Consider the following 14,169-nt stretch of genomic DNA (forward strand, 5'->3'; position numbering starts at 1 on the left):
GGATTATGAGCGTGTGCTCTGTTTAAAGATTTTTGAGCCATGAGTTACGTCTTCGTCCGGATGATCTTTTCCCTTGGATATTTCTTTGGATAAATAGTTGAAGTTCATACTTATAGTTTTGCATGATATAACCAAGGTACTTTAGTTTGCGTTTATTAACTGTTTTTAAAACCTCGACCTCTTTACTAACTGCAGCACTCTTTGATTAGTTATTCTATCCGTCCATGATATTTTCAGGATTGTTCTGTAAACCCACATTTCGAAGGCCTCCAAGCGTTTACACACATATTCTTGGTCAAATGGTCACTATCCACGAATCTACTCCGTGCAGAAGAGATGAGAAAACATCGCACCGCGCTAAAAATTGTGCCATTTTCAACCAAAAGGGTACTCATTGTCGGTAGTCCATAAGGCGCTATTTCCATGTAGGCTTAATTTGAAATCAACCTTATCGACAACCGACAATGTGGTACCTTTTGGTTAAAAAAACTTACCAAGTTCTTTTTCCTGGTGCACTGCAGCAGCTCGCTGTAGAGGCACTCGGCTTGCGGGAGCTGCACCTCGAAGGTTTTCTGGATGGTGCCAATAAGGTAGTCTCGCATGGACTCCAGGACTGTCTGCTCGCCGCTTTCCGACGCATATCTGTTGAAGAAGAATTGTTAATTTCAGTTGATTTTTTATTTAAGTCTTACTTGGTATTATCTTCTAACTAAGGACAAAAACGTATACCTACAACTGAGACGCGTAGGTATACAGGTCAATTCACAAGAGCTGGCACGAATGTAACGGATGAGTGAATTAAAATATCTATGTGTGTACATTAGCCAATAAAATGGCGGCTCTGTATATATACTGATACATGTAACACTCATACAATGAAAGTTTCGTTTATTCCACTCGTGCCAGTTTTCGTGAAACGACCTGTACGTGTTAGCTAAAGAAAGCAAAATTTGTTTTTTATTTTTGTAATTAAAGCAAAAAATGTACTGGGGAGGTAAGTGTAAGTACATATTTCTAAAATTCCTAATGCATATACCTATACACATCAGAATAGGTTTCTAAAACCAATTTGCCTACGGGATAAGATTTATGAGTATGCACAGACAGGATTATAGGTTTCTGCCTCGTAGATTAAATTCGATCGTTGTCATCGAGGTCTATACATCTTGTGAACTAACATGCCTTGCAATTTATAGTATGAAATATGACACTGTAAATTTCGTCTAATGCTACATTTATATTTCGATAATAGAAAATATGCATTTTCATTTATTAACAGATCGTTGCTGCTTTAATTTGGTGTAGAAAAACCGCACAAAGTAAAAAACGACATATACTTATTATGTAGAAGGGTTTATGAAACTTTATTTCTACGGTTGGTCATTGGTCAAGTTAATAAGGGATGAAAGTTTGTACCCAAGTTTCTCAAAAGTTGGTTAGCCAATGGGTACCTTCCATCTGCTCTCATGGGACGCTGTGACTAGTTGAATACAGGCTGATCTGGAGGAATTTTTATTTTACATTTTGTGTCCTTACACTCCTTACCCACGTATGATATACATATACTACCTATTTGGTAAGAATTGTTCGGTTGCAATAGAGAAAATAAAAATGTAGGATTAAAAAGATTAAAAAAAAACACACACAAGATAATTATTCAATTCAATTCAATTTATTTATATAAAAGACAACAATGTCCCATAATGGTTAGTAACAATTAAGATTAAAATAAAGTGTTAAGTGTATATTCGCGAAACGTATTCTTAAAAAGATGTCCGCTAATCAGAAAATGAAGTATACTTATCAGGTCTTAAATTTACCGGGAAATGGCAATTCGTGGATGAGTTTCAATTTTGTCGGACGATATGAAGCTAAGTCAATATTCCTGCCGAGGCATAAATATTGTGATTTTCATCAAACACAAGGACACGGGAAATAAGGTTACGCGAGAAAATAAGGTCAATAATAATTAATTATTTAAACATCAAGAATCACTAAATGGAACCTTCACATCAAAGACCGCAAATACAATTTCCCTCCTTATATATTTTTTGAAGTTTAAGGCACAACCATCTTCGTTCATAATAATAGGGTAGCTAATTTCCTACTAGTCAAATAAGTTTCTTTTTTATAACTGTCCAAACGATTTGGCAATATGGAATTTATATAAAAACTGCTATAGTAACGTTACGACGGTCAAAAACTTTATTTTATGTATTTCTATCCGATATCTTAAATATAATTTGTGTCAAAAATAACTGCTATCTGTTTTTCTAATAAATATGTGGCACATTATTTCCTGCGTATATATTTATTTTCCATATTAATTTTACTATTGTTTTTTGACGAAACCTAAGGTGGATGAGCTTTCTGTAAGATGACGAAGCCTGCGCTGTGGATCTGAAGGTATGCTGTTATTATTATGATTTTTTTTCTCAATAAATATTTAACATGATTGATAAAAAAAGTTTTTATTTAAATTTTGCTTGATGTAGGTATCATGATAATGTGGTTTTAATTGATGTTGTTGATGTACCATCATAAAACGTGTTGTTGCAATTTGTTAAACTTTTCTAAAAACGAAATATGAATGAGTCGTATATGATGATAACAAATCACCATGTCACTGCTTCGCAAAGTCAAAGTACAAAAGTAGCTTACCCCGAAGCTTGAAGTTAAAGCCGGCTAATTCCTCTTCATTGTTCACAGTCGAGCGACAGAAGAAATTACTTTAATAATAATCTCATTTGTCTCTTTTGTAAATGGATCAACATTTGAGTCATTTTTAGGTGTCATTTAAATTGCTTATCCTTCACTTACGACAAAATTGTCAAACGAAAATTGCTTAATGCAGATTCTGGCTTTGCTTAAAATACAAAAAACTCAAATCAACAGTGAGACTTACTCCAACTATAAGCGGGGTAGATACTTTTTAGGTTTCCATACCCAAAGGGTAAAAACGGGACCCTATTACTAAGACTCCGCTGTCCGTCTGTCTGTCACCAGGCTGTAGGCTGTATCTCATGAATCGTGATAGACAGTTGAAATTTTCACAGATGATGTATTTCTGTTGCCTCTATAAGAACAAGTACTAAAAACATAATAAAATAAATATTTAAGTGGGGCTCCCATACAACAAACGTGTATTTTTTGCCATTTTTTGCGTAATGGTACGGAACCCTTCGTGGGCGAGTCCGACTTTTTCGACGATACCTACTTAGCAGATACTATTTAAATAATGGAAACGCATTTTCATCGAATAATTTCTTAGGTGAGTAGTTTTAACAGGGGGACAGCGATTTTAAATGTATAAACGTCTTCATGGTAACATATACAGGGTGGGAACGAGTAACCTGACAGGTTCTAACCACGCATTCCTGTGGTCATAAGGAGCAAACATTTTATATATGACTTTTGGTCAAACGGCAAACAACATTTTTTTTGTTTTTGCATATGACAAGAGTATTTTTTACATCTTGGCGAAAAAAACAAATTACAACAGATAAGTAGTTTTTTTTTTATATTCACAAATAAATTTTGCGAGTTTCCTTTAAAACTTTGATATCAGTCAGTTAGGTACGTCTAAACCAAGTCACATAGTGGCAGCGTCGCAGCCAAGAAAGCGTTTTTCCCCGAGTTATCCCATTACCAAATTTTCACAAGAACTGTCATTATCTCTAAAACAAGACCGAATTCAGAAAACTTTTATCTGATGTAACCATGATTCCTTTCTTTTTACTTACTTACTTACTTTTAATGACATTTTAGTCTCTAAATGTAGTCAGGAATGTACATCTTTAAAATCTGTCGGGTTAGTCCTTCCTCCTCGTCCTCCCTGTATGTTGAATGTAACTTAGGAGGCGACGTGCTCGGTGATGTAACGGCAGTGACAGGGATAATGCACCTCGCGAATGAGGGCTACCGCGTTTAATTTCGCCGCTAGGGGCGCTAGTGTAGATGGAAGTCTTTCAAAATGTCTTTGGGGGGTTTCAAGCTTTTTTATCGGGAATTTTCACTCATTCATAATTGTGGTAAATCTTTGTCCATCTTTGATTAATCATGGTAAACAATAGATATAGCTCAATAAATGTTAGTGGTTTAAAAAATTGCCAACTAAAATATATGCACAATTAAACAGGTTGAGAAAATTACACATTTAGACATTAAAATACCTTTGTGTATATTGGAACGTATTGATTTTATAAAAATAAGCATAGAAGAATTTTGAGATCTGTTTTTCTGAACCTACATCTACAAGTGAACTGGTGAACACAAAAATGGTAGCCCTAATTGTTTGCGAAAACGGTTTGCAGCTGATGAATTCATGGAATACTCTACACAAACGTATTGTATCGCATTGAGAATATTGAGATTGAGACTCGTCACAGGCGACATCTGTTTGTCAATCTGTTCAACTGTTTAAAGCAAGTCTAGACGAAGTGCAGTGACATGAGATAGATGTGCAAATGTATTACTTTTCTTATAGCTTTCGGCTGTAGCGTTTATGCTGAACTTTTGCATCTAATACAGCATAAAAGAACATTAATTTATTTCCAAGACTAGAGCCGACTGAAGACGATTGGTGTGATGTAGTCGCGTAGTGGTTTTCTAATAATAGGTAATGCAGGATTAAATCTACCCAGAAACTTCATCAAAACTCCACTATCTCTGAGGTTAAGGTTTTACCTCGTTTATGGCTTGCTATAAATAGCGATATCTAGCGAAGTTCCCAATTCCCGTGTCCTGATAAACTTTGAAGCAGTAAGTTCTTAATCCTATGTTTGACTTTAAGCTAGTGATGTAGATAGTGATGAGCTTCGTCGAATGTGATATCGATAAATGTTGCCAGTAAAAGAAAGCATAAAAGTATTACAGAGATTTTAAGAAAAAAATACTGTCTGTCTCTTTTATTTTTTATCACAGTATTTGCCTAGGTTAAATGTTCAACAACATTATATTATATTATTTCCCTTATCCTATATTTTCTTTATCTTGTTTCCTTTTGGCATATTATGTTTGACGGAATTACCAAATGTAACACGTGAATGTGAATGTTGAATTTCTTTATCATTTTATATATTTTGCCGAAGAAATGGAAAAGAGGCGTGATATTTGGTTTTATTACTTTTAATAAAGCACATATAAGTGGCTTAATAAAGTTCAAGTTGACAGATTTTCTGTGACTAAATTACAAAAATGGAATTTATTATATTCGAATAATTTTCAAGGACAAATTATTATGTAGGCCGGGACAAACATATACTAGGATGCGTATTCGGATTGCAATACCAGGTTATAAATTTGACCTCTCCCTGTTAGCTTCTGAAGCAACAAATTAAGATTCATATGCGGGGATCCGTTCTTACCTCTAAATATATGTATGTACATAAAGAAACTTGCAGCCTTTGAAGCATTCCATGGGCTGTTCCGTACATATAAACACATTTTATTTTGTGTATTAGAATTAATTTTTCAGTGTTAAGGTTTCACAGAAAAAGGAATTCCTAATACATACCTGCAAATCTTCAGAAAATTCGCATTTGTACGTGACAACGGTAGACAAATACACGCATAAAATAAAAGAAATAAATGCATGCACGCGTGGGTTCGAATTCGAATCCCATCCTCGTCGCCAATGTAGTATATGTGCAGGGCGCATAAGAGAAAGGCACACGTCCGTTCAGTAAGCGATTTATTATGAGACTGTCGGTAGGTCCATATCTCATTACCTATATACATATCACATGGAATGTTCGCTTTACGAATTAACAAAGATCTTGACGTCACGGGCTCTTAGGCCGCTGCCGTCACACCGTGTTCGTGTCGCCTTCAATGACCAGGCAGACCACGGGTGTTGACGAATGTGTGCCTGTCTTAGTACTATATCTATCTCCCTCACCCGTGTGACACGTACTATGCCGGTCTCACTCGTGAACGCGATAAGGTCAGCCGCGCGGCCGCTGCCGTCACACACCACGACGGGCACGGGCGGAGTGTTGGTCACGTACTACAAGTACCGCGCGGAGCGTGTTCGTGCCGCCGTCTATGACCAGGCAGACTACGGGTGTTGACGAATGCGTGTCGGCCACAGCACTATGTCCGTCTCCCTCACTCGTGTGACATGCACTACGCCCGTCTCAATGGTGTATACGTACTTGTGCACAAACGCGATGAGGTCAGCCGCGCGGCCGCTGCCGTCACACACCACGACGGGCACGGGTGGCGTGTCGGTCACGTACTCCAGTACCGCGCGGACCGTGTTCGTGCCGCCTTCTATGACCAGGCAGACCACGGGTGTTGATGAATGCGTGTCTGGAAAGAATAAGGTAGTTGTAATTTTTACTATACACTACCTACATGACACTAGCATTTATGAGTACCTATGACCAAAAAGTGGTAACGGGACGAGGATGCGTTTTGTAGCGGCTGACGAGATCATGGACTGAACTCTAACGATATGCAGAAAAAGAGGGGAATTTGCACAGCAGACAACAAATGGACTAGATAAGAAAAACCACCCTCTGCCTGCGTGGTCTGCCTGTGACCACGAATGTAACGTCACGTTCAAAACGTCAGGCCTTAAATAAATGTAAGATTTTACGCGATTAAGTCCCGTGTTAGTTTTTAAATTATGAGTGAAAATCGTGTTAGTTTAAATCAATATAGATAAGAAAAAGATTATGATTCGAGTAATATATTATATCACAATTAATAGCGATCGCGGATGAATACTGTTTTGGTTACTTTATTGGTTAGTTGTAGAGATAAGTTTTCGGGACTATCGCGACAATTGAAATCCGAAAATCGCCTAATTATATATATGCATGTTCGAACAATGGCAAGTGAATAAAGAAGACCGGTGAACGAATAAGTAGTTCATGGATAAGGCACTTAAAAACATGGCAAATATCGTAAGCAATCCAACATTTAGAGCAATAATACGAGTAGGCACTGAAGAAGAGGTTTTTAAAATACATTTTATTGCAAAAATATATTCCATAACGGTGGTCCAATACATAATTTAGGCAAGAATTGGTTCAAATGGAATTTCATATTATACATTTTTAAACATTATGAACATTTAATGGCGTGGAAAAAGGTCGAAAACGAAGTAGACACAACTTCAAATAATTTAATTCTTAATGAGCGTCATCTGGGACCGAAAACCTCGAAATGATGCTTTTTCAACAGAATATTCAAAATTAAAAAAGTTCATGTCATGTAGTATAATAGTCGGAGTAAATTTTATTTTATGCAAAGAAATTGGAAGGAGTTTCCTCTCATTAAAATTTAATTAACTTGGGTTTAAGGATTTCTAGTAATGAAGTTCGTGGTTTATTAATTGAAGCAGGACTAAATGATTCCAGTAAATCATAATTTAATAGAATTTTATTACAACAAATTAATTATTTTGAACCGCGAGCCACATTAGGGCAATTCATAATACGGAAATAAATATCATATACGAAGGAAAAAATGACCAAAGCCTCCAGTGTCCAGAGCTGGAATCGAACCAGCGTACCCCGTTTACCGGACAGGTGCCTGAACCGCTCGGCTATCCGGCCACGGTGGCATGGGTCGAAATTTCCAAAACCACAAATTAAAATATTTTCATAGAAAATAATTTAATTTGTTCTTAGAGTATTAATGGCAGCGCCATCTCTCTTCGCTAGCCCGTAATCACCTGAGTTGATTCAGTTAGAAGGTCGAACCATACTGTTCTACCTTAGAGATGGCCAGGGGGCGCCACAAGCCTTCGGGAATTGTCATATACTTGGAAATTTCGACCCATGCCACCGTGGCCGGATAGCCGAGCGGTTCAGGCACCTGTCCGGTAAACGGGGTACGCTGGTTCGATTCCAGCTCTGGACACTGGAGGCTTTGGTCATTTTTTCCTTCGTATATGATATTTATTTCAGTTTATAGTTTAAATAGTAGTGTGTCTACTTGAAAAACCACAAATTAAAATATTTTCATAGAAAATAATTTAATTTGTTCTTAGAGTATTAATGGCAGCGCCATCTCTCTTCGCTAGCCCGTAATCACCTGAGTTGATTCAGTTAGAAGGTCGAACCATACTGTTCTACCTTAGAGATGGCCAGGGGGCGCCACAAGCCTTCGGGAATTGTCATATACTTGGAAATTTCGACCCATGCCACCGTGGCCGGATAGCCGAGCGGTTCAGGCACCTGTCCGGTAAACGGGGTACGCTGGTTCGATTCCAGCTCTGGACACTGGAGGCTTTGGTCATTTTTTCCTTCGTATATGATATTTATTTCAGTTTATAGTTTAAATAGTAGTGTGTCTACTTGAAAAACCACAAATTAAAATATTTTCATAGAAAATAATTTAATTTGTTCTTAGTATTCATAATACGGTCAATATCAGCAATATCAAAATCAAATATTAATTTGCTATAAGCACAGTTAGTTGCATGCATGCAATGAAGTTCAATTCACTTATAATAAATTACAAAATAACACAGATAAAACAAACAACAGAACAAAAATTACAGTATACAATTTAAATCTGGATGGAAACATGTCAAATTAATATAATACAATAGCAAAGTATTCGTCACACATCCGGATAAGAATTGTTGATGGAGTCGCCATTGCCGGATACGCCAAGGAAGATTGATGATGATATTTTGAACGTATGTAAGTACGTGTCTTAATTTAATTACCCAATAAGTAATATTTAAAAGTAATTTCTATGGCGGTTTACGACTATGACGATATGGCGATATGGTATATGACGATGTACAATTACTACAAATAAAATATATTCTATTGTATCCGAAGTATAATCCCTACATCCCTAGTAAGTACCTCCAATATTTTAAATAGTACCTAATAAAAACAGTTAAGTAAGGAACAAATCTTATTCATTTTCTCCACAAAAAATATCTTCAAAGTTATTAGATTATATTTATTATCCACTCCAACAAACATCATTTCACTCTTATATATTTTTTTCGATGTTTGCCTAAATTAAAACTCTTATACACTTTATTCGAAAAAATGAGCTGTGAATCAAATCTTGTTGATCTAGCTCGAGACCTAAATCGAAAAAAGCTTTTAATACGAGTAAAAGGTAAGAAATAAGTAGTAAGTAAAAGGTAAGTAATAAGGATTACTACTCATATTTAGTCACCAACAATTTACCAAAGAAGCTGCAAAATAAAGGGCGACGCGCGTCGTTACAAAATAAAAAAATCGGCCAAGAGCATATCGGGCCTAGCTCAGTGTAGGGTTCCGTAGCTTAGTTTCCATTCCGTCAAAATAGGCTAAACTGGGGCCATTAGTAAGTATCTTGCACATTACAAGCATAAGGGGGAGTACCTTCGCAGCGCTTTGTACGTCTTTTTACTAAGAAAAGAAGACTTTTTGCAATAACTCAAAAACGGCTTGACCGATCATGTTCGCTATAGGTTTCGTTGAAAGTATTTATTAAACTTATATTTTTGGATGTTTTTCATATTTTTGGACCCTTGGTTCGAAAGTTAGATTCATATTTTTTTTCTTTCGGAGCGATTAAATTTTTTGTAGACCCTTATTCGTTTTGAAAGACCGGGATAGGTCTATCAAAACGAATAAGGGTCTCCAAAATTTTTTGTTGACCAATTGATTAGATATTTTAGTATATATTTTTAGGGTTCCGTACCCAAAGGGTAAAAACGGGACCCTATAACTAAGACTCCTCTGTCCGTCTGTCTGTCTGTCACCAGGCTGTATCTCATGAACCGTGATAGCTAGACAACTGAAACTTTCACAGATGATGTATTTCTCTTGCCGCTATAACAACAAATACTAAAAAGTACGGAACCCTCGGTGCGCGAGTCCGACTCGCACTTGGCTGTTTTTTTTTATTCTGTATCGTTATACACCACACTATTGGATTAAAGCGAAAAGAAAAAACAAAAAAAAACCACGTTATTTGTTATAACGTTCGATTCCTAAGACATAATTAATTAATAATTCCATAGACAAAGCCGTCTCTAACTAAGATTGTCAAACTAAAGCGGTCGATGCTCTGTGTGACAATATCCCTAAGAAATAGTTTTGCCTAGCTCTTATCGAAAGTAAAATAAAAATGAAGATCATCCAAAGCTCCCATTCCATTTGTTTTTCAAAGGATGTAAATTTGATCCTCCCGAACAAAAGGATGCAAATTGAAACGTCCACCTTTTTCGTAATGACAGAGATGAGCTCCGATTCAATTGATTTTGATTTTGTGATTTGAATAAAAAAATCACGATGTGATAACAGAAGTTTCAATACTGAAACCAATTTAGTCACATCCAATATGAGCAGTGTCATATAAAGTACGTAAATAAAAGTGTGCATAAATTGTATGGGAGTCTGAGTGCGTAAAGCGGCCCGTAAAGCAGACAGCGAGACCTTTTGTAAATTTTATTAGATCACACAGGTGCGTTTGACGGGATCTTAAAGAAATGGGTTTAAGAGGGGGCGAACGGAAAATCGTAGTATTTAAATAGCATTTTACCCGTTTAAATCATAGGGAAATGCTATCACAAAACTGTCACAGAATCAAGACTATCGAATTAAAACTTTTGTGAGACATATTAACATTAAATAATTTCAAACATTTAATTTTTTTTTCCGAAACATGTCGCGCGAGTGACTAAAACAAGTGTCTAAACCGTGAAATTATTTAATGTTTAATCAAGACTATATTGGCAAGGGCAAACTATAACCAAAAACCACCGACCAACCACCAAACCAAAACCACCACCACCAAAACCAACCAAACCAAAGACTGGATGGAAGCTGGACAGTCCTTAGTCCTTAGGAACCGTGAGATTGAAGAACTAGTGGCTGAACCTAACATCATGGGAGAGACTAAAGCTCACAGACTCCGTTGGTTGGGCCATCTTGAGATAATGGATGAAGATCGGAACGTGAAAAGAGCATACCTGGGCCGCCCAGCAGGAAGACGTCCTATCGGAACGCCCCAGGCATCGCTGGTGCGACATGGTGGAGGCGGATCTGCGCGAACTTCGAGTCACCAATTGGCGAGAGGTCGCACAGGACCGATAAAAGTGCAGGCGCTGTCTTGTGTCGAAGGACAAGTCTCATTTTGGGTCGCTAAGCCAACGGAGTAAGTAAGTAAGACTTCAACCAAAACCTTGGTTGGCTAAAATTATAGAAAAAAAAGTAATTTTTCACTTATTTTCAGTTTTATACCGTTACTTTGCATACCATAGCACTATATTTTTTGTATAAAATAGATAGTGACATTGCCGAGGGACCTAACCAGCAAAATCTTAGACAGAAGTATATTTTCAGAGTAATTGATATAAAAGGTAAAAATTGCCATTTCCTCTGTCGTAAGGTTCGCGTAGCGTGACATATCTTTTGTCCCTGTTCTAATTTCCTGGCTTTACGCCCCCTATTAAAGAAATGGGTTAAAAAGCCCAACTTTTTTTACTTCCAAAATACGAGACCTTTCGTCTGAAATTCAAATCGAGTTTCGGAACTCCAGTCTTGTGGAGTTTTCAAAGTGGCATTCATTATCAATACTAGGAGAGAGTTGTAATGCTCCTTAATTTAGTTTGTCTCAAATTTGATGGATCCTACAAGGTAATGACGATAATAAGAAGACCGTTTATTTTGAAAAATTTCAATTGAATCTTGACAAATTACTGATTACTAAAAAAAGTCAGATTTAGTCCTTTTAAACGTTTGTAAAACCGTACTTAGTATTATAAATGCAAAAGTAACTCTGTTTGTTACCTACATCTCATCCCGCTTAAACCACTGAACCGAACAAGATGGGTATGGAGATAGTTTGAGGCTCCGGGTAAGGACATTAGTCTTGCACACAGACGAAATTGAGTGTAGAAGCTTTATTTGCTTGGCTGACAGTTTCAAAGTTGGATCTGTTTATCCACTTTGCTGCAATACAATTTCATGATGTGAGTCCGTTGACAATGCAGAGTGCAACAAAACTTCCAACTCTCGACAATCTTTACCAGCAGATTCAGGGCGTATTCGTATTCAGATATGATACAAATAATATCAAACTGTAGGCGAATGCAAAAATACAATGAAAAAAGCAAGCGAAATGCACCGAATTTGACGTCATATTATCATCACCAGCGTATTTAAATATTTATATGATGTACACAGGTCAGATTAATAGTAGCAGATAAAACATCTTGCTCGCGTTCATGGCCTGGGGTCCGCTTGACAACTAATCCCGAGAATTGGCGTAGGCACTAGTTGTTACGAAAGCGACTGCCATCTGACCTTCGAACCCAGAAGGTAAACTTAGACCTTATTGGGATTAGTCCGGTTTCCTCACGATGTTTTCCTTCACCGAAAAGCGATTGTAGTAAAATGTCAAGTTAAGTCCGCCATTTGTACCTTTTTTGATGTGCAATAAAGTTTTAAATAAATAAATAAATCTAAATAAATAAATACATTTTAATCATTATGTTGGTATAACATTTTTAAATCCAAATACGCCTCTAGAGTACTAGCAAAGATTAATTTTGCAACAATTTCTCATGAAACTTGTTTAGCAGTTCGTTCAAGTGTTGAATTAACCCCCAATAATGGCTGCAATTTTGCAAGCGCATTTTCCATTACTGCTTTAATTTTAAAATTGTTATTTCCCTACAATACTGCTTTGTTAATACAACATTAATTTATAGTAGTCGCAATCAGATATGTTGGAGTGGCTAAGATACTCAAAAATATCTAAACACGCTTTAAAGTTTTGATAATACAGGCTTTGTCCAGATACTCGTGAACACCTTGGACGCTCCGATATATCTGATGACTGTACCTAAAAAAATTGTATAAATAAGGATACAAAACAGGTGGTAAGTATACAAAGTTTTCATTATCATACTCCTACGTTACTTTTTAGTACTACCGATTATTTATGTATATTCTTGAGATGTCACTGCAGTTAAGATGTGTAAGTACTCTTCCGGTAAAGTCAATACTTGCTTCCTTCAGTCATGTATAATTCACCTGACTCGAACCAGCTTCGGAAACTCAGTTAGAGTAAGTAAATAAATCAATGCACCAGCATAAATAAATTAGTGGGAATCTCGCCAAAAGTAGTATATTTTTTAATTTTTATATTTATACAAATTAGAATCTCTCAAGGAGACGGTCCTGCTTAGAACAAAATGAATTTTTCATAACCAAACTTAATAAGTAGGTAAGCATTAAATTGCTCGAATGCACTTGAATTCCTTAATCAAATCACTTACTCTGATAGGTACTTACTCGTGCTTAGGTACATTCATATTTTTACAACTGATTTGCTTCACTGATTTTAATAAAGCTTGAACACGTCAAAACTTGGGCACACATTTTTGCTTATATTTTTTGTCAAGGGTGGTTTTTTTTGTTTACTTAAATTAGAATCGCTATAAAAAATCGTGGGTTCACGCCTTCGTTGTGCTGTATAGGTACCTAATATCTGGGAGACCGAGCTTTGCTCGGAAAACATATAAAAACTCAAAATGCGCGTTTTCCCAGAGATAAGACCTAGCTAGATCGATTTTTCGCCCCCGAAAACCCCCATATAGCAAATTTCATCGAAATCGTTAGAGCCGTTGCCGAGACACCTGACATATATATATACAAGAATTGCTCGTTTAACCCTTAAATGCATAATGATGTATATATGCATCGTATATTTGATGGTCCGTGGCTCAATATGCAGCTATCCAAAATCACATTTATTACTTTTATACAACATGACACATCTATTTCAATTTATTAAAAAGTTATACAAAAAATCATGCATTTAAGGGTTAAAGGTATAAGATAGAGCAGAAAATATATTTTCACAAAAAAAAAATGCAAAATTATGACTAAAAAGGTCAGGATCCGCTCAGGAGTCTAAACGTTACTATTAGTTTTGCAAATAAGTTTTTTCAGTGACAAAAAAACTGTAGGTAGGTTACTCATCGCTCTTTTCTTTTACTCGTTCAACACTAGCATTAGAAAAATACTGTTTGATCCTCTGCCTTTGCTCCACTAACAAGTTACTCTTGCCAAACTTTTTTACGTTTCGATCCAACTAGACCGCGGGCCAGGAACAGATTTCCATGACCAATCGCCTCCCGGGCGAAAACTCGTATAGTGGTTAACGGCTATGTATGATGAACCGTCGTGGACG

At 36.5% G+C, this 14,169-nt stretch overlaps 1 protein-coding gene across 1 annotated transcript in view; it reads right to left on the reverse strand.

Moving 5' to 3' along the window:
- LOC134749553 (transient receptor potential cation channel trpm) overlaps nt 1-14,169 on the reverse strand; it is a 308,269-nt gene that overhangs the window by 72,470 nt on the left and 221,630 nt on the right. Inside the window, exons 8-9 of the mRNA XM_063684539.1 lie at nt 6,156-6,312; nt 495-642 (exon numbers count right to left, since the gene is read on the reverse strand). Of these exons, the coding sequence (XP_063540609.1) occupies nt 495-642; nt 6,156-6,312 (305 nt within the window). The remainder of the gene's footprint in view (nt 1-494; nt 643-6,155; nt 6,313-14,169) is intronic.

Source organism: Cydia strobilella, chromosome 18 (genome assembly GCF_947568885.1).
Source record: "Cydia strobilella chromosome 18, ilCydStro3.1, whole genome shotgun sequence".
NCBI classification, from domain to species: Eukaryota; Metazoa; Arthropoda; class Insecta; order Lepidoptera; family Tortricidae; genus Cydia; species Cydia strobilella.